Source organism: Mus caroli, unplaced genomic scaffold (assembly GCF_978045245.1).
Source record: "Mus caroli unplaced genomic scaffold, Mus_caroli_1 scaffold_13, whole genome shotgun sequence".
NCBI classification, from domain to species: domain Eukaryota; kingdom Metazoa; phylum Chordata; class Mammalia; order Rodentia; family Muridae; genus Mus; species Mus caroli.
In genome coordinates this window covers 53,414,029-53,438,504 of record NW_028227268.1, presented here as the reverse complement: position 1 = coordinate 53,438,504, position 24,476 = coordinate 53,414,029, and the positions used below count along the sequence as shown (strand labels likewise).

General features: G+C 47.2%; 1 protein-coding gene across 1 annotated transcript in view; it reads right to left on the bottom strand.

Annotated features, from left to right (window-relative positions):
- The window catches only part of Dnah2 (dynein axonemal heavy chain 2), a 130,776-nt gene that overhangs the window by 89,997 nt on the left and 16,303 nt on the right, over positions 1-24,476 (bottom strand). The window contains exons 4-14 of the mRNA XM_021176049.3: positions 22,783-22,953; positions 17,418-17,646; positions 14,377-14,487; positions 13,998-14,236; positions 11,482-11,673; positions 10,771-10,928; positions 10,224-10,311; positions 9,682-9,887; positions 9,188-9,317; positions 8,827-9,009; positions 7,912-8,126 (exon numbers count right to left, since the gene is read on the bottom strand). Of these exons, the coding sequence (XP_021031708.1) occupies positions 7,912-8,126; positions 8,827-9,009; positions 9,188-9,317; positions 9,682-9,887; positions 10,224-10,311; positions 10,771-10,928; positions 11,482-11,673; positions 13,998-14,236; positions 14,377-14,487; positions 17,418-17,646; positions 22,783-22,953 (1,922 nt within the window). The remainder of the gene's footprint in view (positions 1-7,911; positions 8,127-8,826; positions 9,010-9,187; positions 9,318-9,681; positions 9,888-10,223; positions 10,312-10,770; positions 10,929-11,481; positions 11,674-13,997; positions 14,237-14,376; positions 14,488-17,417; positions 17,647-22,782; positions 22,954-24,476) is intronic.

Here is a 24,476-nt window from a genome sequence, read left to right as displayed (position 1 = left end):
TTAACCTAATCCATATTCTAATAAAAATATTCTGAGAATAAAACCTTTTGTTTAAAAAATTCTTATGAGAAATACATATCAAAATTGGCTAAGAGAGAGAGACAGAGAGAGAGAGAGGAAGAGAGAGAAATGAGGCCAGTAATTAAAACAGTTTGGTTCTTGCACATGAATAAGCCAGAAGAGTGAATCTAAAAATAGAGATTTGCTGGGAGACTTTTTTATTATTATTATTATAAATATAGCAACTCACTAAATGTCTGGGTCTAGCTAGTGGCAGTGTGCTTGCCTTGCATGTACAAACCCACCAGCCGTGTAGAAAATAAATAAATTATCAAGATTAGTTCAACTTACTTTCAATCTATTTAAAAATATAAAAAACACAAGTTGAATCTATAACATCTTCCTTACACCACAGTAAATTTCAAATGGATTTAAGACCATCAAGCAACCTGCTGACAGACACTTCTTTCTTTCCTTCCTTCCTTCCTTCCTTCCTCTCTTTCTTTCTTTCTTTCTTTCTTTCTTTCTTTCTTTCTTTCTTTCTTTCTTTCTTTTTTTGGTTTTTTGAGACAGGCTTTCTCTGTATAGCCCTGGCTGTCCTGGCACTCACTTTGTAGACCAGGCTGGCCTCGAACCCAGAAATCTGCCTGCCTCTGCCTCCCAAGTGCTGGGATTAAAGGTGTGTGCCACCACCGCCCAGCGTGACAGATACTTCTAATCCCTAGCACATGCATGGTACAGGCAGAGGGATCAGGGCATTAAGGTCGTCCTTAGCAACATAAAGAATTCAAGGCCGGGTTGGAGAGATGGCTCAGTGGTTAAGAGCACTGACTCTTCTTCCAGAGGTCCTGAGTTCAACTCCCAGCAACCACATGGTGACTCAGCAACCACCCGTAATGAGATCTGACGCCCTCTTCTGGAGTGTCTGAAGACAGCTACAGTGTTCTTACATATAATAAATAAATAAATTTAAAAAAAAAGAAATTCAAGGCCATCTTGCCTGTACATACAAGGTGCTGTCTCAAAACTTTATACACACATACACACACACATATATACATATATAAAGACACACATATATGTATATAAGCACACATATATTATACACACATTATAAACAAATGCACACATATATCTACACGTATTAAACCACACACACATTATACACAAACACACATAGATGTACACATAGATATTATATATATGTATATGCATATATACATACAAATATAATGTTTATCCATTGTACAGTCAATGAATGATATAAAAGATAATATATCCTAAACTCTCTAGAGAGTTCTATTTTCACCTTAAAAGGAGAATAATTTAAAGAATAAAACTATTTCAAATGCTTATTTATTTGCAATTTATGTTTTAAGAAACTGCGGAAGATAAACTGCTTTTCTGTCTCTGAGTTTTTTAAACATGGAACATTGTCACTAACAGGCATTATTTATAAAGCTATAAAATTTCTTCAAAATGAATAAGCCCCTCTGAGCCTCTGAACTACAAATCAACAGTGGGCACCAGATATTTTTTGTTTTTTGTTTTTTCAAGACAGAGTTTCTCTGTGTAACCCTGGCTGTCCTGAAACTCACTCTGTAGACCAGGCTGGCCTCTAACTCAGAAATCCACCTGCCTCTGCCTCCCAAGTGCTGGGATTAAAGGCATGCACCACCACTGCCCAGCTCACCAGATATTTAACGAATGTCTTTGAAGTAGGAGGCAGAAATCAGGAAAAATTGTTTTCAACCTAGAACTGTAATTCTAGGCAAGTGTACTAACATGAAGGCAGAAAAGAGTGGCTGCCAGTTGTGCATGAACTCAAAGACTTCAGCTCCCGTGCATCACCTGAAGACTCCCAAAGGATGCGCTTGACCAAAACAAAGATGGAAACCAACGAAGAGGAAGTCAGAGGAAATGATTGATTGATTAACTAACTAACTAACTAATACATGACGAGAGGGCTGAGGTTGGAGTTCAGTGTTAGGACACTTTAAAAGTCAAACAGAAGGGCTGGACAGGTGGCTTAGCGATTAAGAGCACTACCTGCTCTTTCAAAAGTCCTGAGTTCAAGTCCCAGGAACCATATGGTGACTCACAAGCATCAGTAAAAGGGACTGATGTCCTCTTCTGGTGTGTCTGGAGACAGCCACAGTATACTCATTACTTTATATATAAAATAAATAAATAGGGGTTGGAGAGATGACTCAGAGGTTAGGACTGGCTACTCTTCCAGAGATCCTGAGTTCAATTCCCAGCAACCACATGGTGGCTCACAACCATCTGTAATGGGCTCAGATGCCCTCTTCTGGTGTGTCTGAGGACAGCTACAGTGTATTCATATAAATAAATAAACCTTAATAAATAAATCTTTTTGTTTGTTTATTTGTTTTTCAAGACATGGTTTCTCTGTGTGGTCCTGGCTGTCCTGGAACTCACTCTGTAGACCAGGCTGGCCTTGAACTCAGAAATCTGCCTGCCTCTGCCTCCCAAGTGCTGGAATTAAAGGCGTGCACCACCACTGCCTGGCATAAATCTTTTTTTAAAAAGTCAAACAGACAAATAAAAAAGAGACTGGGGGAAATTCCATGTGACTTTCTGAAGCAGATCTCGAAACAACTTCATTCACTGATGAAGCCGCGTGAGAGAAGGTGAGACCCCGACATGTACAGCTCCTTAGATGGTGAGGGGAAATATTATCTGAAGGGATTGTACTAGTTGGTTTGTAGGAATTAACAGCAGTGAACAATGTGCTAACAAAAGCAAACATTAATTACTAATGTCAAAAATATCATGCAACGAGCTGGTGAGATGGCTCAGTGGGTAAGAGCACCCGACTGCTCTTCCGAAGGTCCAGAGTTCAAATCCCAGCAACCACATGGTGGCTCACAACCATCCGCAACGAGATCTGGCGCCCTCTTCTGGAGTGTCTGAAGACAGCTACAGTGTACTTACATATAATAAATAAAATCTTTAAAAAAAAAAAAATATCATGCAACAAGGAAAGAGGTACCTCAGCCGCCCTATCCAAGTGGTTCCAACACCCTGATGGATGCCCGGTACCTTGGGTGGTGTTAACCCATTAGCGGCTTTTCCTTCTTCTTTATCCATACTCATGAGACGTTCAGGCTGAGAATTAGGCTTAGCCAGGCTTGAGGTTACGTGATTGCATTCCCAGCACTCAGGAGGCTGAGGTAGGAGGGCTGCCACCAAGTTCTAGTATGGCGTAGGCTAAAGAGTTTGAGGATGTCTCAAAAGAGAAAAGAGGAAATAAACAGAGTAAGAGATCAACAGGATCGTTATAACAATACACCGTGGTGAAAGCTAAGAGTAGAGTCTTTCCCTTTTGAGAGGTCAAAACACACAGGAATATCCCAGGCTTCTGCTGAAGGGAGCCGCCGCATCAACACAAAGGCACGTGGCTGAGCAGGTCGCACAGTAGCCACCCGTGCTGAAACCTGCTATCGCCATCAGAGAGAGTGGAGGGCTTGATGCACAGATCCATTTCAGGTAGTCGAAACACATTCTCCCATGTTTTCAAACTGGAGAGGCTGAACTTGTCTCTATTCACAGCTATCCGGACGAGCTCGGCGGGGAAGGAATACTGGCCAACAACACACCAAAATAGCTCTGAATTTTTCTCATCTTGACAGGATTTTCAAAAATAACTTGAAGGTAAATGATCGAATTTTGTCAGTCCGCAGAATGAATTTGGACAGTATCTCCTGAGGTTGTTCTAAAGAGCACGGCTTTTTTGTTTTGTTTTATTTTTTTAAACTTTTCAAAAATGATGTTCAGCCTTGACAGAATTTTTGTCAATAAATTTCCAGAGCACAAATTTGATTGACAAACCTAACTTCTTTCCAACTCCATTTGGGGGATGACGTTTCTTATTAAGCTGTTTTATAATAGAGCCCCAAATGTGGAATAAAGATAGCAAAACAAGGTCACTCAGGCTGGCAGTACTGACAGCCCAGAGTGCACACACGGTGCTGGTGCCGATGGGGAAGGAGGAGAGGGACACACTGGGAACAACAACGGTGGGCAGGCACCAGCGCTCTGTCCTGCTCTGGGGAAGTTCCGCCCCTCCGGTCCACAAGGCTGATAACTCAGCTCTTTCAACCAAGCACAGGGGACACCTGGAACACATTAAGTACAATCTACTGAGCTGCTCTGGCCAGAAAATGTGCTAAAAGCCCATTTGGGCTTCAGAGTTCAAATATTTGGGACATATGGAGGGAAAGGCCCTTGTGGGGTAATATAAATCCTATTAGGGCCTAGAAGGCTCCCAGGACAGTCAGATAATCCTGACTAATTCTGAGGACTGTCAGGGACATTTCAAAAGTATGCTTCAAGGTCGCACCAGACCTAACATGAAGGGTAAGCCTGATAAAGCTATCTGCACTCCCAGCGGTGCTAATCAGTGTGGGGAGTCAAACTGTCTCCAGTTTTTTTTCGGGTTTAATCAGCTCAGACTTTTCTTTCTTATCTATTATTTACTGAGTTGAGGCAGTTTTTGCCCTAAAATCACCAAATGTATTGTTAGGCACCTTATATTTCTCCAGAAAACAGCTGCCAATGGACAGAAAGAAACACAGCCACCTTCTATTTGGAAGAAATGCTTAGCTATTGTCTGGCTTTCAGATAAATCTAGGTCACAAATGATGTCCCAAGGCTCTGTGTGTGTGTGTGTGTGTGTGTTTGTATGAGAGAGAGAGAGAGAAAAACACCAATATAAAGAGAATTCAGAAGGCATTTCAGGCAGGCAGGGTCAGGGAGTCAGCTCAGCTGTAAAGGCCCTTGCCAGCAGCCTGACCATTGAGCTCCAACTCTGGGACCCACAGACTACAAGGAACATCCTGACACCTACAAATTGTCCTCTGACCTCTGCATACGCTCCGCAAACAAACAAACAAACAAGCTGCAGGGGAGGGAAAAGCCTGTTTCCAAGCAGATGACTAAAGCAGTCATCTGCCCTAACCACATGGGCATCTCATGCCACCTTCTAGAAAGCCGAGCCGTGCAGAAGACACTGACTGTACAGCGTGGGGCCAAATCTCTGACATGATCAACTTAAGACAGGAAAATGTCATGATTGAAATATAATCCCTTATTTTTGTTTACAGCTTTGATGGTATTATGAATGTAAACTTTCAGATTTATAGGCTTATTTATTTAGTGTTTGTGTGAGTGCATGTGTGCCTGTGTGTGCCTCTGTCTGTCTGTGTGTGTGTAGGTCTGAGGACAATTTGGGGGAGTCAGCTCTCTTCCCACCACTTGAGTTCAAGGGATGGAGCTGAGGTCATCACTTTTTAGAGCCGCCTCCCTGGCTCTACGCACTGCTCTCGTATTTTATGGAGAAAGGACATAGTGGCCAAGTACGCTCACACCGTTAGCCCACGGTTGTCTGCGAGGGAGACTCTCTAGCATAGCACTTTTGGGGATATCCAGCCCTAGGCTGGGTGGTGGTGCCACACACCCTTAGTCCCAGTGTTTGGGAAACGGAAGCAGGTGGATTTCCGTGAGTTTCACACCAGCCTGGTCTACAAAGCAAGTTCCAGGACAGTCAGAGCTGTTACCCAGGAGAGCCCTGTCTGGAGGGGGTATGGGGGTAGGGAGTGGTATTCAGCCCTATTACGAACCTGCAAATGTTATAACCAATTAAACCGTTTGTCTATATAAATATATTACTAGCTGTGAATCTGCTTCTATACTCTGTAGATAACCAGTTATAATATAATCTGGGCCTAATGTTCCTTCTTTTTCAGAGTCTCAAATCAATAAGAGGCCACTTAAAACTTCGAGTTTTGGCCGGGCGTGGTGGCACACACCTTTAATCCCAGTACTCTGGAGGCAGAGGCAGGCGGATTTCTGAGTTCGAGGCCAGCCTGGGCTACAGATGAGTTCCAGGACAGCCAGGGCTATACAGAGAAACCCTGTCTGGAAAAACCAAAAAACAAAAACAAAAACAAAAACCCAACAACAAAAAAAAACTTCGAGTTTTGGGTTTGTTTTTTTGATTGTTTTTGAGACAGGGTCTTGCTAGATAATTTGCCTGGCCTGTAACTCCCCGTGTAGACCATGCTGACCTGGAACTCATAGAGAAACACTTCTGCCTCCCAGGCGCTGGAATTAGAGGTGCGCACCACCATGCCAGGCAAGACTTATTTATTATTGTATTTCATGTGTGTGAGTGTTTTGCCTGCATATATGTACATCATGTGAGTACCTAGTACCAATAGAGATCAGAAGAAGGTGTCATGTCTCCAGGAACTGGAATCACAGATGTTTGTGAGCTACCACGTGGGTGCTGGGAACCAAACCCAGGTCCTCTGCTGAGCCATCTCTCTAGCCATAAGAGGCAATTTTATGGCTCTTTTGGCCCCTACCTTGTGCCAAAGCTTCAAAACCGAAGAACCTCACGGGAGCTGATGCCCACCCCTCCCCGACTACTTGTCCCAAACCTCATCTTCCTACACTTCGTTCTTAACTGCTCATCTGTGTGGCTTCTAAGTGTCCGCACCCCCAATCCCCACTAAAGCCACACACACACACTAAAGTCTGCCCCTCACCCCTCCTGCTGCCTCTCCAACTTGATTCTTCCACTTCCTGTGTGTCAGCTCTCCCTGGTCAGGCACCTTTGGTTGTCCGGAACATAGTCCCATCTGTCCCTGGACCTTCATCTCCCTTCTGCACCTTTGTCTAGCAAATATGAGCTAGGGCCAACCCTAGAACAATGGCCTGGGAGCTCTGGAATCGGCTCTCCCACAGGGCACACAGGTGATGGCAAGGGAGAGCCCAGCCTACCACATAGAAACTTATCTCCTGATTAGGAAAACGAGACACCAGAAGATTCACACTCCTGAGACAGACACCTCACCACCCCGGCTTTCTCCTGTTCTGGTCTTGAGTGAACCTTGGCCGAGAGAATGACTACACAACCCCTTGAGGACAGGGACGTCCTCGGTGCCTGCATCAGTTCCTGGCGCATACGAAGTGCGGACTGTTTGTCTGGTTTGAGGGTTTGTTTTGTTTTGCTTTGGAGTGCGGTCCAGGCTGGTCTTCAACTCAAAACTCTCCTGCCTCAGCTTCCTGTACTGGGATTCTAAGAATGGGCCACCACACCTGGAACTCACTGTATATTCTTAATAACTGATGAACTAGTTGCCTTTTTAAAAGAACAATGTGAAAATCACCTTTCAAAGCTGTGGGAAAGAGTGCTGCTGTCTTAGGAAAGCTCAGACTAGCGAGCAGAGTTAGATGACTTAGCTGGGCTGTCACCGCCATCTAGTGGCGTAACAGTGACATCACTAGTTTAGTACATTGGTGAATTGTTAAAATCATGGTTGTAGTCTGTTTGCTTGCTTACTTTAAATAAGCTGTAAAAACTAATTTTTTTCAGTACTGAGGACTGAATTTAAGACCCCAATCCCAATCTCGGAAAAACCAAATTTAAGAAGCAATAGTTATTGGGTGGCAGTGGTGCATGCCTTTAATCCCAGCACTTGGGAGGGGAGGCAGAAGTGGTGGATCTCTGATTTTGTAGCCAGCCTAGTCTACATAGTGAGTTCCAGAACAGCCAGGGCTACACAGAGAAACCCTAGCTCATGGGGGAAAAAAGGATGAGGAGAGAGAAGAGGAAGAAGAGGAGGAGAAAGAGGAAGAGGAAGAAGTAGTCACAACATCTGAGTATAGTGGAGCCCAACTGTAATCCCAGCACCATACTGAGGCCAAAGATCACTAGTTCAAAGCCAGCCTGAACATGGTGAAAACCAGCCTCAATTAAAGCAGACATCAGGAAAGATAGGGATGGGAGAGGGGACCCAAAATGAGAGGAGTTAAGGTCTTGGGAGAGTGAGAGGAGACTAGCACCAAGGACAGGGGGAGGTGCCAGGGTGGGTCCTGTACTTGTCAAAGTTGACGTCCAGCATGCCCACTTTCTCCTGGCTAATTCGTAACAGTGACATGTCCAGTCGCCGAATGCAGTCCTTGTCCAGCGTCGCTGTCCACTCTTGGAAGGTTTTTCGAACCATTTCATCAATGGCTTGAGTCATCTGCTGATAGGTATGTATGCTCTCCTCGCCAGTCCCAATATGGGGCAGGAAGTGGGCTCCGGAAAGGCACTGGGTAGGGGTGGGGGAGACAAAGGGGAAGCTCATTTACCTGCTCACCCCTCAGCTCCTGGAAGGAGGCTGAGGCTGTGCTACAGAGGGAGGACACCAAACCATGAAGGTGGGCACACAAGGAGAGGCAACGTGAACACCCCAGGACAACAGCTGGAGGAGAAGACCAGCACAGAAACACAGGGCCTGAGGGCTTCTAGTTCGGGGCACCCCGGGCCCACCTCAGCCCAGTCATCTGCAGACTCCCTCACTTTCTCTCAGAATAAATCAAGGATAGCAGGTAAGGAATTCCACCAGCTTTCACCCCTACCTGCTCCCCAAAGCTAGAGTACTGACAGGTTCTCACTGGACAGCTCAGGTTGGCCTGAGCTCAGTACTCAGCAACAAGAGAAAAGTCCTGCCCTCTCCTTGCCCCTCGTTCCTGTTCTTCCAGAGAGCGCAAGTTCTGCTGGCCCAGGTCTCTGGATCTCCTGGTCACATCCCTGTTCTGTTACTCTGACGTCCCAGATGACAACCTTATGTCTCCTCCCTACCTTCATACGGAATGTTAAAATGACCTTTGTGCCCCCCACCACGCCTGCCAACTCTGCACACCAAACCATGGCTTGCCTGAGGAAGCTGTCTGAACTCACCCTGCCCGTCCCAGGCTACACAGCCTGTGCACTTGGTGTTTACCAAAGCCACGAGGCCGGGCACTTACATTCATGACTCTGTCTATGCGTCGCCGAAGGATCCGCACCCAGTGGGCCTGTCCAGAGTACTGAGTCATGTATGGCTCCAGATAGGGCCATTTCTTGTTCAGCTCCCGGTTCACCAGGGCTAACTCACTATTGAACAGCATGTAGAGATCGACAGCCTTCTTCTCATAGGTTCGCATGATGGCCTAAGCAACAAGGGGACACGTTCCTTGGGGCTAGGGCTCCCTTGGTCTCTCATCCCAGAAGAACCTCTCGCCCCCACACGGCACACGGCAGCAGGCACACTCTTCGCAGATGTGGAAGCCAGGGAATCGGAAAGAGGGAAATGAGAAAAGTCAGCTGAACGAGGCGGGGGTGTCGCACCTCCCGAGTGGCCAGCCTGTGGAAAGTGTCCAAGAGCAGCACTCCGTGCTCTACGTCCCGGACCAACTCAAAGGCCGAGGTGATCAGATTCTGGGTCATCACCTCCAGGTCCTTGATACCACCACGGAATCTGCAGGGTCAGAAGGGCACAGGGAAGAGTCAGTGCGCTGGCCTGCCTCCCGATGGCATCCCTGATGCCCTGAGCATCAACCTCCCTCAGGCACGCTTAGCATTCCGAAGCCTACAGACAATGCTAGAAGACAGAGTCCTTAGACTTAGGGATAAGGAGGCACAGGCATCCACCCTGGAACCCAGAACCCAAGCAACCACCTCCCTCCCTGTTGCTCTCTCTTCCCTTCCCACCCTGAGGCTGTCTCCACAGCCTTCAACTTGCAATCTTCCTCCCCCTTCAGCCCCAAACCCTGGCATTTCCGTGGTCTCCTCTGAACATGGCGCCTCCCAGCCTGGCCCCCTTTGCAGCCCGAGTCCCTCACTTGTTGTAGTCTTCGTGCCAAGAGGTGTTCTTAACATCCAGGATGCCGCCACGCACGGCTCGCAGCGTTTGCAGATTTTTATGAAAGATGTCCTCGATTTCTAGCAAGTTTCGTGTGATCTGTGGCCCCTGGGCACCGAAGAAGCATGGAAGGGGACCTTGCTTGCCGTCTTCCCAACGGGCAAAGTGGTACTGACATTCGCATACCTAAAAAGAGGTCAGGGTGAAGGCTCCTGCTGAGAGCCCAGGCACCCTGAGTTCTCTGATTTACCTTCAAGTGTCTATGAAAACTAGAGAGTCCTCTGGATGGGGGAGAACACTGGGGTGAATTTGGGCTGCAGATTGAAATGTGAGATGCCTGGCAAGAGCCAAGAAAAAAAGAGGCAATGGGTGGAGGACCCACAATTATGCAGGGAGAGCCAACAAGCCAACTTCCTGCTTTAGACTCTTAAGTGGAGCCTCAGCCCCACGTGCTTGGCTCTCACAGGGGACTCGAGAGTCTGCTATTAGCTTAGATTTTCCCACCCTGGCGGTCTTTCCTACCTCAATAAGGTCTTTGCAGCGCTGCACAAAGGCATCTACTTGAGCAAATATACTCGTCTGGTCCAGAACCCAGCCCCGATTGGAGAACCTGTGTAGGGGAGAAGATGGGCTGAATCCAAAGCCGAGACACCGAAGACCAGCTCTGCCCTCGCAAAACCTCACTGTGTGAGCCTGGGTTAGGAAAGGAGACCCTGAGGAGTCGTTTCCTTGAACCCCGAGAGGAGAGACCAGAGGCGAGCAGAACATCAGAGGACACAGTCCCAACTTCTAGAAGGTGGCCTCTCAAACCATACAATCGTGACAATCGTGGGAGGCTCCTGGAAGAGGCCAGGAGGAGGCTGCAGGGCTAGGAACCAGAACATCTGCGTTCAAACAGACCCTTAGCTGGGGGGCGGGGGGGCAGGGTAAGAGACTCCCACCCAGATCTAGAAAAAAATATAGTCCACAAAAGGGGAAGGCATGCGAAGTGTCAGAGTCTCCTGCGCCGCAGGGTCAAGGGTGTTCTATAAATGATGTTAGGGGCAGTCCATCTTAGGGGTCATCCTACTGGGTGTGCATCTGTACGGCACGCAGGTAGTGCTCTTTCCAAGCCTGACAACAGGAAATGCAGCCTTCCAGGTCCTCCTTGCTAGAATTGACATAGCCTTCAAAGATTCGGTCCAAAGAGATGGAGTGACAGCATAAACGGATGATCTCGTTGCTCATCTGCAGAGAGAGCAACATCCTCTGTTCTGCCTTCTTCCCACCACTCCATTTTCTGACCTCCGTAACTCTGCTCAGGTCTTGGGCTCCTGAGGGCCATCTCGTTCCTCCAGGCACACTCCGTGGGATGCCCCTCGTCATAGTCTTTGCTCTGCCCTCAGACCAGCTCTATAGTCACACTGCTCTGACCAGCCGGCTCCAGCAACCCCCTCTACCGCCCCTTTGTCTCCTGTGCAAATTCTGTCTTGATCATTCTTGGTGACATGCTGCTCAGGGAACCGAGTTCCTTCCTGAATCAACTTTCCCATACTCCACTGCCAAACTCCATTTTGAAAAAAAGAGAAGTGGCCCCCACTCTGAAGTCTATCCTTGCTACCCTTCCTGGGCTCACTGCCTCTTTCTCTCTGAGACCCGCATCCTGCTTCAGGTTCTTCTGTGAAAACAGAAGCCAGGCCCATCTCTAAAATCTGAAAGGCAGGCCAGTACTGGTGCCTTCCTACCGCACGCACGTCTGCCAGGGATCCCGTCCCCACCCCTATGCTCTGTATCTGCACACCTTCCGGAACAGGGCCGTCAGCCTTTCCCGAGTGTTGTAGTGGGGGGAGTTGACCCAGATGATTCGGATGAGGCTGATCAGCTTTGGGAGCTTCTCAGAGATGTCCTTAGGCTTCATGAAGGCCAACTCCTGGTAGGGTTCCCTCAGGATGGACAAGAAAGTCAGGTTGGACTGAGCTTGTCGAGAGCCATCCTAGCCATAAAGAGAAACCAGGAGTACTGTTATCCATGTGGGAGAAAAACAGATTTAGGGGCCTGGAAAGAGGGCCCAGTTGATAAAGGGCTTGCTGTTATGCAAACATGAGGACCTGAATTCAGATTCCCAGCATCCACGTAAAAGCTGCGCACAGTGGCCTGTGTCCCTAATCCCAGCACTGGCTTGGTGGGAAAAGACAAGGCAGGTCCCTGGCGCTGGCTGACCAGTGACACTAGGTCAATAGGTGTGGGTCAGTGAGAGACCTGACTAACATAACATGGAGTTGGAGAGACTGCTCAGCAGTTAGAAGCACTGGCTACTCTTGTTGAGGACCTAGAGGCTCTGTTCCCACGCCCACATAAAGCTTACAACCATCTGTAACTCCAGTTCTGTGGGACCCCACGCCTTCTCTGGCTTCCTTGAGCACTGCATGCATGTGGTAGACAGACATTCAGGCAAAACACCCATGCACATAAAATAAACACATTTTTTTTTTAATTAAGTTCCCAGCACTCAGGAGCCAGAGGCAGGGGGATCTCTGAGTTTGAGGACAGACTGCATCTACAGAGAGAGTTCCAGGACATCCGGAGCTACACAGAGAAACCTTTGTCTCTAAAAAACAAAAATAAAAATAAAACAGAGTGAAGAACAATTGAGGATGACAGCCAGTGTTCTCCTCTGGTCTGTACATGTGCACACCCACTCATGAACATGTGCATAGAGCACACACACATGTGCACACCCCCACATGAACATGTGCATAGAGCACACACACACACATGTGCACACCCCCACATGAACATGTGCATAGAGCACACACACACACATGTGCACACCCCCACATGAACATGTGCATAGAGCACACACACACACATGTGCACACCCCCACATGAACATGTGTATAGACCATACACACACACACATGTGCACACCCCCACATGAACATGTGCATAGACCACACACACACACACATGTGCACACCCCCACATGAACATGTGTATAAACCACACATACACATGTATACACACCCACATGAACATGTGTATACCACACATACACACACCCCAAAAACAAACAAACAAACAAACAAACAAAAACAGGTTCAGCTCTTCCATCTGTCTTCATCTTCCAGGCAACCTCCCCCAATAACTCCTCTCCATGAATTATCATTTCAGGACCAGAGTTTGCACATTCACTTGCTTTTAAAAATAGTTATTTTTTATGTGTGTGGGTGTTTTGCCTGCATCTTTGCCATATATGACATGCCATGCCTTAGGAGGCTAGAAGAGACCGTTGGATCTTCTGGAACTGGAGTTATAGATGGTTCTGAGCGGCCATGTGAGTGCTGGGAACTAAACCCAGGTCCCATGTAAGAGGATCTAATACTCTTGACCTCTCAGCCATCTCTCAAGCCGTCAACTTGTTTTTGTTTGTTTGTTTGTTTTTGGTTTTGGTTTGTTTTGAGATGGGGTCTCACATAGTCTAGGCTGGTATCAAATTAACTATGTAGCCAAGGATGACCTTGAATTTCTGAGCCTCCACCAGCGCATGCTACAGCTTATTCCATGTGGAAATTGACCCCGGGGTCTCGTGCATGCTGGGCAAGTACTTTGCCACTGTCCCCAGCTCTTCTGTGCTGCTTCCTATGAAGGCTTCAGGTTGAGAATTCCCTAAACCCAGGGCTGGTGCCTGTTCCAATGAAATGAAGAACTCTGTACAAAGTGGATATTCAGAGCTGTTGGCTAACTGCCTGGGTGTCACTCCCCTCCCACATCCACTAAGGTCACCCGGTCCCCTTGCTGTCTCAATGAGGGTTTTAGGCTTGCCCGGCTCATTACTGTGCAATTCCCTCAACGTCTGGTTGAAATCCCACCTCCCTACCCACCCCCCACCCCCCGGGGAAGGAAGGTCCTGAGGAAGAGCAGCCACCTCCTGGGGGACCCAGCACCAGCACAGTCAGCCAGTCACAGGAAATGCACTTTTTACAGGTTTGTTTTGAAACTCTCCTGACTGAACTACACAAGATTATCCTCGGCTCCATGCAATCTTTAAGTCCTCTTTTACCTAAACTCGATTTTCTCAGCTGCGCTGGAGTGCCGGGCTCACTGAGGGGACCACCATCTCCTCGGGGACTAATTGGATACCTTCCTACCTAAACGTCAAGCTCCTTGGGGACCTTCAAGCACGACTCGCGTCCTCTCGAAGCCCACAGTGCCCGGCCAGTCTGTGCGCTGTGATTAGTCACCTGGCTTCCTCCTCTTGCCCCCACCCCAGCCACCGCCCCTGTTTTGATAAGCCCCGGGGCCTCGGATCCACTCAACCTGGATCTGCTGGGCCAGCTTCCTGAAGGGCGTCAAGTAGGATGACTTGGCCAGAAACAGGATGGACTCGATGTGTTTCACACCCTTCTTCACCAGCTGCTTGCTGATGCTAGACAGGTCCATGCAGCGATTGTGCCAGAACTCGATCTCCTCCAAAGGGCCTAAGTTCTCTCCGGTCTCCACAGACTCCTGGGCGCTCAGCACTTCCTTGATCTGCCTCGTCCAGTGGATCATGGAGGCTGTGGGGGTGGGGGTGGGGGGCTCTTGTGTATCTTTTTCTGCTCCCCAGTTGTGTCACCAGCTCCTCTCTCAGCAGCTGGAGCTGCCGTCCCCGTCCCCACCCCTTGGACCCAGACACTTGGCAATGCCTCTCACTCACTCTCCAGCCGCTGTACCAGCTCTTTGTCCTTTACCACCACCTCAGGGTCCATCTGTATGGCCTCTGCAGGGATGTACAGTACCGTGTGACCCTCCAGCTTGTAGCGAGTATCTAAGAAAGGAACAGGAGAATTCCAAGGGTGAGCTTGGCTGCCTCTGTATAAATTATGATTGATGATCAGCTGGGGGGGGGCAGTACAGCCAACTCTGCATATCCATAGGCTCCCCAACTTCACATCCACAACTCAAAAAGAACTCGGCTGCCTTTGGTTTTGCTGTTAGAGGGTCTCATGCTTCCAAAGCACGTGTCAACCTGCAGAAGGGTGGTTCTGTCCCTCAGCCATGGGTGTCTGAGGATGAACCTTAGATTGTCAGACTCACTACAGCAAAAACCTTACCCACCGAGTCATCTCACCTGCCCCCCACCCCAGGATTCTTTACAAATTACGTCCGTATTGAGTGAGTCCTCTTGTCGTTGTCCCCTAAACAGTACGACATCGGTGACATTGTATTGAGCGCAACCGATAAGCTGGAGATGATCTGAAGGACGTGGGAGGGCATGGGTACATGTGCAATTGTGGCACCGCCTTCTAAGGGGCTTGAACATCCACAGAGTGGAGGGAGAGTCCTAAAACCAACCCCCTACAGATACCAAAGATAGCACATGCACTTTTGGAGAGCACACAGGAGTGACTGTGACTCAGACGTCTTTGGTGTGTAGAGCAGAAATAACAGACACCAAGGGGCTAAGCTTCAGGAGAACTGTTAAGAAATTACCATAGAATCATTTCACTGTCTGTAGCATGTCCTCTGAAAGACACACAAGTCCCCCACTGTCTCCCCTCCCCCATCGCCTATATGGCTCCTTATGCTACATGGACGCTGAGCAATCTCCAGCTCTGGGTCTGAGCAGGTCTGAACAAGTTCTCTGTTAGAAAAGTGAATCTAAATTAGAAGGCAAGCTTTCGCAACACTATATTTAGCATTGACCAAGGCTTTGTTCAGCAGGGCTGTGGATCAAACCTAAGACATCAGGCACGTTAAGCAAACACTCTACCTCCGAGACGTCCCTTTAGCAACTAGTCTCCTTCTCTTTTCAACCTTTATTTTGTGTGCATTGGTATTTTACCTACATGTATAACTACATGAAGGTGTCAGCTGGATCTTGGAGTTACAGAGAGTTGTGAGCTGCCAAGTGGGAGCTGGGATTTGAACCCTAGTGACCAGTCTTTGCTATTCAATTGTACTCACAATGTTCTCCTTTGTTGCTTTGGTTTTTGTTGTTCTGTTTGTTTGAACCTAGCCTGAAACTTACACAGAGGGAAACGCACATGCCTCTGGCCTCCAGAGGGCCGGGATTAAAGCTAGAGTCACTCCACCGGGCCCTGAGTCGTATTATTAGGAACTGCTTTGTGTTATGACACACTTATATGAAGAGGGATCGGAGACCGTGTTTTATATGACAGCCCAGACAAAAGAGCAGACACTGGATAGAAATAGCTTGTTTTGTTTATAGTATTTTTAGACTTATTTAATGTGTATGAATGTTTTGTTTACATGAATGTATGTACACTATGTATGTGCCTGGTACCCATAGATATGGGAAGAGGGTATTAGATACCCTGGAATAGGAGTTACAAACACTTATGTGTGCCGTGTGGGTACTGGACATCAAACCTGAGTCCCCTGCAAGGTCAACAAGTCTTCTTAACCACTGAGCCACTTCTCCAGCCCTTGCTTTGTTGTTGATGGTTTTTGGTTGGTTGGTTGGTTGGATTTTTGAGACTGAGCCTCACTATGTAGCTCTGCCTGTTCTAGAACTTACCAGGCTGGCCTTGAACTCATGGAGATCTGCCTGCCTCTTCTCTAGAGCGCTAGAATGAATGGTGTGCACCACTTCCTGTGCCCAGCTTCCTTGTCTTGTTTAAAAAAAAAAAAAAAAAAACAAAACAAAAAACAAAACAAAACAACAACAACAAAAAAACAGGATCTCTGTAGCCCATACTGACCATAAACTCAAAAGCCTCCTGCCTCAGTTCCCCCTGTGTGCCAACAAACCTTTAGTCTTTTTTTTTTTTTTTTTTGGTTTTTCGAGACAGGGTTTCTCTGTGTAGCCCTGGCTGTCCTGGCACTCACTTTGTAGACCAGGCTGGCCTCGAACTCAGACATCCGCCTGCCTCTGCCACCCGAGTGCTGGGATTAAAGGCGTGGTAAACCTTTAGTCTTTAAGCCGGATTTGGTTTGGTTTTGAGAAAGGGTCTTATGTAGTCTAAGATCCCCTTGAATTTCTGATCTTCCTGACTTCGGCTGCTTCCTGAGTCCTAGAATCACAGACGTTCACCACCACATCTGCCTCTACTGTATGTTGCTGTTCTTAGGGAGGGTCTCGTGTATCCTAAGCTAGCCTAAAACTTAAATTTCTGATCCTCCTGCCTCTACCTCCTGAGTGCTGGGATTACAGATGTGTGCACAATCCCCCAGGGCTACAGAATGCTGGGGTTTGAACCCAAGGCTCTGTCCATGCTAAGCAAGCATTCTGGCAGCTAAGCTACACTCTCAGCCCAAGTCAGGAAATGTGGAAGCAACATGCCTGGGTTTTTGTGTGCACTCATATTAAACACTTCCATACCACATGCATATGGGTGGTACGCAGAGAGAGATTTCACTCCAAAGAGTCTTTTAAAGGCTGGGACTAGAACTTTATCATGCAACAGCCACTCAGCATAGCTGTGCCTGTTGGCGCATGCCTTTAATCCCAGCAACTGGGGAAGCACAAGTAGGCAGATCTCTGTTGAGTTCAAGGCCAGGTTGGTCAACAAGGTGAGTTCCAGTCTGATCTCAGTGCTGAAAAGAAGTACTTTTGATATTTTAAAATGAATGTTAGTAATAGAGTTGGTGGTGTGGATCTGTGATAGAGATTGTGCACATGTGAGGCCTTAGTGCCAGCGGGGGCTGGGGGGGAGGGGAAGCTGATACTGATGAATTGACCAGCGCCTCTCAACCCCAGCATGGAGAAGCCGGCCACGCCAGCCTCTTGCTTACCTGTCAGAGAGGCCAAAAACCTATGCAGGTGTGAAACAAAATGATTCCGGATGCTCTCAGGCCAAGACTTATTCATAAAAATCTGGGGGACATAGACACCGCTGAGCAGCCGGAGCAAAGCTGGGATGTAGGCACCCCGCACCGTCCCGTACTGCACCGTCTCCTCGAAGTTCTCTGGGGTGATGGGAACTGGGGCTTGTCGAATGAAGTACACAATCTGATTCTGCGTCTGCAGGCGAGAGACCAGAGTTCAGTCTCCAGGATGCCCAAAGGTCTCTGAGGCTCCCCTTGGGAGAGGCAGGCTGAGCTCTTAGTGCTGTCCCTACCTGATGTAGATGCCACAGCCACAGATGTTGTGGAGGGGGACGGATAAAACATGCCCTGGGGGCACAGACTTTATTTTGTTCAACTTCAACTAAGAGTCTAACACAATGGTAGATGATCAATAGATGTGTTGGCTGAGTGGGTAAGTGGACAGGATAGAATAGAGATTTTATTTCAGCCATTGAAAAAGCAGGGAGAAGTAAAAGAGATCCAGGAGGAAGACTGCAAGTCAGAATTGTCTAGGCCTCGGTGGTGGCACCCACCTGTAATCCCAGCACTCCAGTGGCAGAGGCAGGTGGAGCTCTGTGAGTTCCCATGTTAGTCTGATCTACATAGTAAGTTCCGGGATAGCTAGGGCTGTTACACAGAGAAATCCTGTCTCAAAAGACAAACAAACAAAAGAAAAAAGAAAAACTTTTCTAGGCTTTCTTTTTTTTTTTTTTTTTCGAGACAGGGTTTCTCTGTGTAGCCCTGGCTGTCCTCGAACTCAGCAATCCGCCTGCCTCTGCCTCCCAAGTGCTGGGATTAAAGGCGTGCGCCACCACCACCTGGCTTTTCTAGGCTTTCTTATTTCAGTTTTTTTTTTTCAGGGTCTCAAATTGTCCTAGAACTTACTACATAGCTGAGGGTAACCTTGAACTGAGATCCGCTGCCTGTCCCTCTGGGGCAAGGTTACAGGTGGGCGCCTCACACCGAGCTTCAGTCTGTGTACCCTTCCCCCTGACTGGCATTTACCATTCATTTTCACCTGGGCTGAGAGCTTCTGTAGCCCATGTTCACAAGTCTGTAGCTTTTCTCACTTAGAAGACAAAGCCAAAAAAAAAAAAGGGTTTGCTCCAGTATTTGTCAGAGATGAAAATGTTTGATCAACACACACATAGAGATAACGGGGAACCCCTTTTTTTTAAAGGTTTTACATCTAATTTTGTTTGCATTTAATAGAATAAGAAGAATCTGAAGTTGCTGTGAGGATTGTTAAGCTCCAGATAAATGTCTCTCACCCAGGGACACCCCGAATGATCCTTTGCGGTTGTGGTTGTTGTTTTTCCCATGCTGGGAACGGATTCCTTAACTTCACAGATGCTAAGTATAAGCTCTACTATGAAAGCCCACTGCTACCCAACTTTCTATTTATTTTATGTCGTGATGATCATGGAGATGGTGATGATGATAATGTGTGTGTGTCTGTGTGTGTGCACATGTGCACGAGAGAGAGAGAGAGAACGCAAGTGTATGCATGTTTTGTCATGGCACACATGTAGAGATGAGGGCATCTTTGGGGAGCCATTTCACTCCTTCCACCAAGGATTCAGGGAACAGACCCTGATTATTAGGCTTGTGTAGAAAATTCCATGACCTACTGAACCATATTCAATTGTGCGCATGTGCACATGTTCGATTTTTTTTTCTTTCTTTTTTTTTTTTTTTTTTTTTGCGTCTCAACTGTGAACTCAACGATTGCAGAAATTCTGCCTCTGCTTTCTAGCAGCTGCGACTGCAGACCTGGGCCACCACCCCCAGCTCTTTCAATTTTTATTTTCAAAAAACTCCAACTCGTAGAAAATTCTCAAGAAAAATAAAGTTAACAAAATATCCTTGCCTCCTGGATTCAATGTCAATGCTCCGTCTGTCTGTTCCCTCTTTACACCTGAGCCTTTGTGAGCTGCAGGCATCCAGATGCCACACCCTTAATACTTGGCCTGTATCTTCTAAAATTACTGTAATTATGGTAATAGAAAATTTTATCTAACATTTAACTTCCCCCAGTTGTGCAAATGATGTCACTTATAGCTGGATCTCTTCCTCCCCATCCATACCCCGCCCAGGGCCATCTGTAGTCTTATTTTGTTGTTGCTGCTGTTTCTCTTCTGAAACAGGGTCTCACTATGTAAGCCCTGGCCTAGAATACACTGCTACATAAATTAGGATGGCTTTCAACTCACAGAATCCTTCCACCTCTACCTCCCTAATGCTGAAATTAAAGGTATGTACCACCATGCCTAGCCTGTGTGTGTGTGAGTGTGTGAGTGTGAATGTGTGTGAGAGTGTGTGTGAGTGTGTGAGTGTGAATGTGTGTGTGAGTGTGTGTGTGTGAATGTGTGTGTGATTGTGTGAGAGTGTGTGTGAGAGTGTGTGTGTGAGTGAGTGAGTGTGTGTGTGTGTGTGTGGTGTTTGAGGTGCATTTTTGTTTGTTTGTTTAGGTTTTTTTTTTTTTTTTTGGTTTTTCGAGACAGGGTTTCTCTGAGCCCTGGCTGTCCTGGAACTCACTTTGTAGACCAGGCTGGCCTCGAACTCAGAAATCCGCCTGCCTCTGCCTCCCGAGTGCTGGGATTAAAGGCGTGCGCCACCACGCCCGGCTTGTTTAGGGTTTTTTTTGGTAGGGTGTAGACAGTTTCATACTCAGGCTGGCCTGGAACTCCTAATACTCCTGCCTCTGTTTCCCACAACCTCCTTTCATTTCAACAACTCCCATCCTTTGCTATCCTCTGTGTGTGTGGGTGTGTGTATGTGTGTGTGTCCTCCTGTTTTAGCCTCTCAGGTGACAGGATTACAAGCATGTACCATCATGTCCGGCTTTCTCTTTTACATTGTACTATCAATCAGTCTAAGAATCATCAAGCCAGATGTTTTTCAAATGTCCCTTAATCTGGATTTATCTAGATGCTTGTTATTGGGTTGAAGCTAAATGTTCTCGGTGGAACGCCATAATGTTCCCCAGAACTGGCATCCTTACATTTCAGTGCTGAAACTAAAATGCACGCTGACATTAACCATGAGAGGCCGTCGATAAGCAGCAACAGTGCATCCTTCTCACTCCCAGATGCTGTTCCTTGTGCATCTCAGGAAAATTCTTTGTATGTTCTCTCTAAATCCACACTGTGACGGCTGTCTACTCCTGCAGCTGGGCTGTGCCCATCCCTCGTGTCTATTCGCGTCTCCCTAATTGCATTAATGTGTCCGGCCTTTTCTTTCTCATGAACGGCGGCTGCCTCAGCCTTGCGCTCAGTCGGTGACGGATTTTCAACCACAGCTATTCAGTTCCCCGCCATTTCTCATCTGGTTTTGTAGCACGCTGCCTTATTCGTTCCCTAAGATCCGTGCCCCACCTCCCCCTTTCATCTCTTTCCACCTTTTATCATCTTGTCTGCCTTTTTAAGAGACTGAATTCGTGTTGGTATCGAGTTGCGCGCTGTGGCTGTTGTGAGGAGCCTCCTTCCTTGGGTTAGATCTCCCTCCTGTACGGCTTTGTTCTTTTTTTTTTTTTTTTCCCTTCCCTTTGTCCTTGGTATAATGTGCCCGCCGTTGCCATGCAATTTCGCCCCATTTTGCTCATGCCTGAGCAGCTTTGTCAATTCGCTCTTTTGGCTCTAGCACACTGTGGGCGACTTCTTGATGCCCCACTGGGAGAGGCCAGTTTATTTTGCCTCTTGAAGGTAAAGTGAAAGGATTAGGTATTTTATGTTATTCTCTTTTCTGTAGCCTGAGAGACTTGTGTTAGGAGGGGCACGTGGTTAAGGCTAATTTAAGGCAATAGCAAATCTTTGTTAAATCACAAACCTCTTGGGGGATGTTTGGAATGCTCCAAGGTTTTCCCCCAACCAAGTGCGGGGAGAGAAGGGACTTGGAGCTTAAAATTCACTAGATTCGATTATGCCTTTTCCCTGGGTTCTGTGGATCCTGGGCTGTGAGCTGCCTTCATGTCCCAGGTCTCACTCTTTGCCCCTTTTATCAGATACTGGGTCATGGACTCCCCCACCCTCACCCCTACCCCTGCCCCAGTGAAGAAGGGTTTATTTTGGCTAACGGAGTGACAGGACACAGAACATCACAGTGGGGAAAGGCGTGGGCATGGCAGGAGGAGACACTCCTTGGAGTCTAAAGTCAGGATGCCGAGAGACATGACTCTTTTTCCCTTTCTGTGCTGGGGATTGAGTGCAGGGCCTCCTGAAGGTCCCACTAAGCTACTGTGCCTAGTCATTTTTTTAAAGGAAGTTTAAACTAGTCACCCTAACCTGGAAAATACAGTAAAATCTCTCATCTACTGTTGTAGCAGGTTAAATGGATCTCTCTCAAGATTTTATTTATTTTATGTATATGAGTACACTGTCGCTGTCTTCAGACACACCAGAAGAGGGCATCAAATCCCATTACAGATGGTTATGAGCCACCAAGTGGTTGCTGGGAATTGAACTCAGGCCCTCTGGAAGAGCAGTCAGTGCTCTTAACCTCTGAGCCATCTCTCCAGCCCACTCATATCTATTTTTATACATTCCTTTAATGCTGCTATTCATCATTTATACTCCTGGCCTAGTATTAACTGTTTTAATTACTATAGTTTAATAAAGGATTCTTATGTCTATGAATCTCCTTTATTACTTTCTTCATCATTACTGTTGATATTTTTATGCATATATGCATATATATATATATATATATACACACACACACACACATATATATATGGGGGGTTGGGTTTTTTTGTTTTTGTTTTTGTTTTGTTTTTTTTGAGACAGGGTTTCTGTGTGTAGCCCTGGCTGTCCTAGACCTCACTCTGTAGCCCAGACTGGCTCCAAACTCATAGAGATCCACCTGCCTTCTGCCTCCCGAGTGCTGGGATAAAAGGTGTATATCATCACCTCCCGGCTTAGATATACATTATTTTAAAACAGTGTTTTTTGAGACAGGGTCTCATATGCCCAGGCCAGCCTTGGACTTGCAGTAAAGCCGAGGAAATCCTTGATCTTCTGATCCTTCTGCCTCTAGCTTCCAAATACTTAGATTTAAAGGCTTGGACTGTTACTCCCAAATTGTTTAAGGCTAGGGACCGACCAACTGCGGGCTTTCCTTTGTGCTAGACAGGCATCCTACCAAGTAACTAATATCACGAGTTGCACTGCAAGTTTGAATTAGGGCTGGAGAGATGTCTCAAAGGTTAAGAGTGGGGTTCCACGAGCCGTGGGCACAGAAGGGAACATGACTCCGGATGAGGGCAATATGCAGCAGCTTCAGCTCCACAGAGCCTGGAAAGTGGGGTACCCACCTGCACAGGCATGCCCAGCTCCAGCTTCAACCCAAAGATGGGGTCAATGAAGATGGTGAGGGCAGGCACCGCGGGATCCTGGACAAAGTGCTCCAGGACCATGTCGTGCTCCCCCGTCCACGTGGCATCTGCCAGTCCAGTCAACATCGTTCGGGAGAGAAAGAAGGGCTTCTGAGGAGAACAGAGAGACAGGGTGTGTCAGAGCTGTGAGGATGGGCGGTCCTCCCATCCACGGCTATAAGGGTTGACTTGGGAGATGAGGTGCCAGAAGGCTGGGAAGACCGAATGGCAGGCTTCTTCTAGCTTTTAAAGGAAGGATCAACAGACTCCCCTGCCTCGGAGAATGAAAACAGAATGTGTCACAGGGGGGAGCGGTGCGCCATTATCTTCCCCGAAATATTTCTTCTGCCGGTGGCTGTGAAAATGCATTCCCTGGTATTCTCAACCTCAAAGGGAAGGTGAATGAAGGAAACAAGTAAGATCTGGGCGCAAGGATGGGATGGGAAGGGCACAAGGTCCACAGCCCACTGCCTAGGAAGCTGCCCCCTCTAAAGCAGGAGATGCCGTTGGCAGTCAACTGGCACAGCAGTTATGAGAACCCAGGGACAGGAGGAAAGGAAAACTGACAAAATGCTGCTATGGAACAAAGTGATTGGGTTGAAAACAAGCTATCCCCGTGGAAACCATGAGCCTGCTGAAGCCTGCAATGAGGAGCGAAGACGAGGCTCTTGGGGCTGGAGACTCCGCCCAGTCCTTCCCAGTATCCCTGGAAGATGAGGAAGAGGAATCACAGAGTTCCAAAGAAGAGAAAATAGACAATCTTCTAACAAAGCTCTTTCCTGGACAGGATGTGGAGGAATCAGTGATACAATACCAAGAGCCCAAAAAGGAAAAGACGGGCAGCCCACACCATCTGTAAATGATGTTTCAAAGAAGATACACAGGGGCTGGAGAGATGGTTCTGAGGTTAAGAGCACTGACTGTTCTTCCAGAGGTCCTGAGTTCAAATCCCAGCAACCACATGGTGGCTCACAACCATCTCTAATGAGATCTGACGCCCTCTTCTGGTGCATCTGAAGACAGCTACAGTGTACTTATTTATAACAATAAATAAATCTTTGGGCCAGAGCAAGTGGGGCTGACCGGAGTGAGCAGAGGTCCAAAATTCAATTACCAGCAACTACATGATGGCTCACAACCAAATCTTTTTTTTTTAAATATATATATATATATAAATAAAAACTGACAAAGACATCATTTACTATCTGTTTTTGTTAGTACTTAGTAAACTGACAGTCCTTAGTCTGGAAAATCCCTTTATTGCTAATGTAAGGGCATATTACAATCTGGTTAGAAAAACTTCGTATTGTGTATTAGAAATATAAGCAATGTTCTCTACCCTTACTATTCTTTCTTACTTAATTTTCATTTTAACCTTAATTTTTCATTTTATTTTATGAGTATGAGTATTTTGTCTGCATATATGTCTGTGCACAACTGGTGTGCTGGGTGCATGAGGAGGCCAGTAGAGGGCGTCAGATCCCATCAAACTGGAGTTAAAGATAGTTGTGAGCCAGCCGGGCGTGGTGACGCACGCCTTTAATCCCAGCACTCGGGAGGCAGAGGCAGGCAGATTTCTGAGTTTGAGGCCAGCCTGCTCTACAGAGTGAGTTCCAGGACAGCCAGGGCTACAC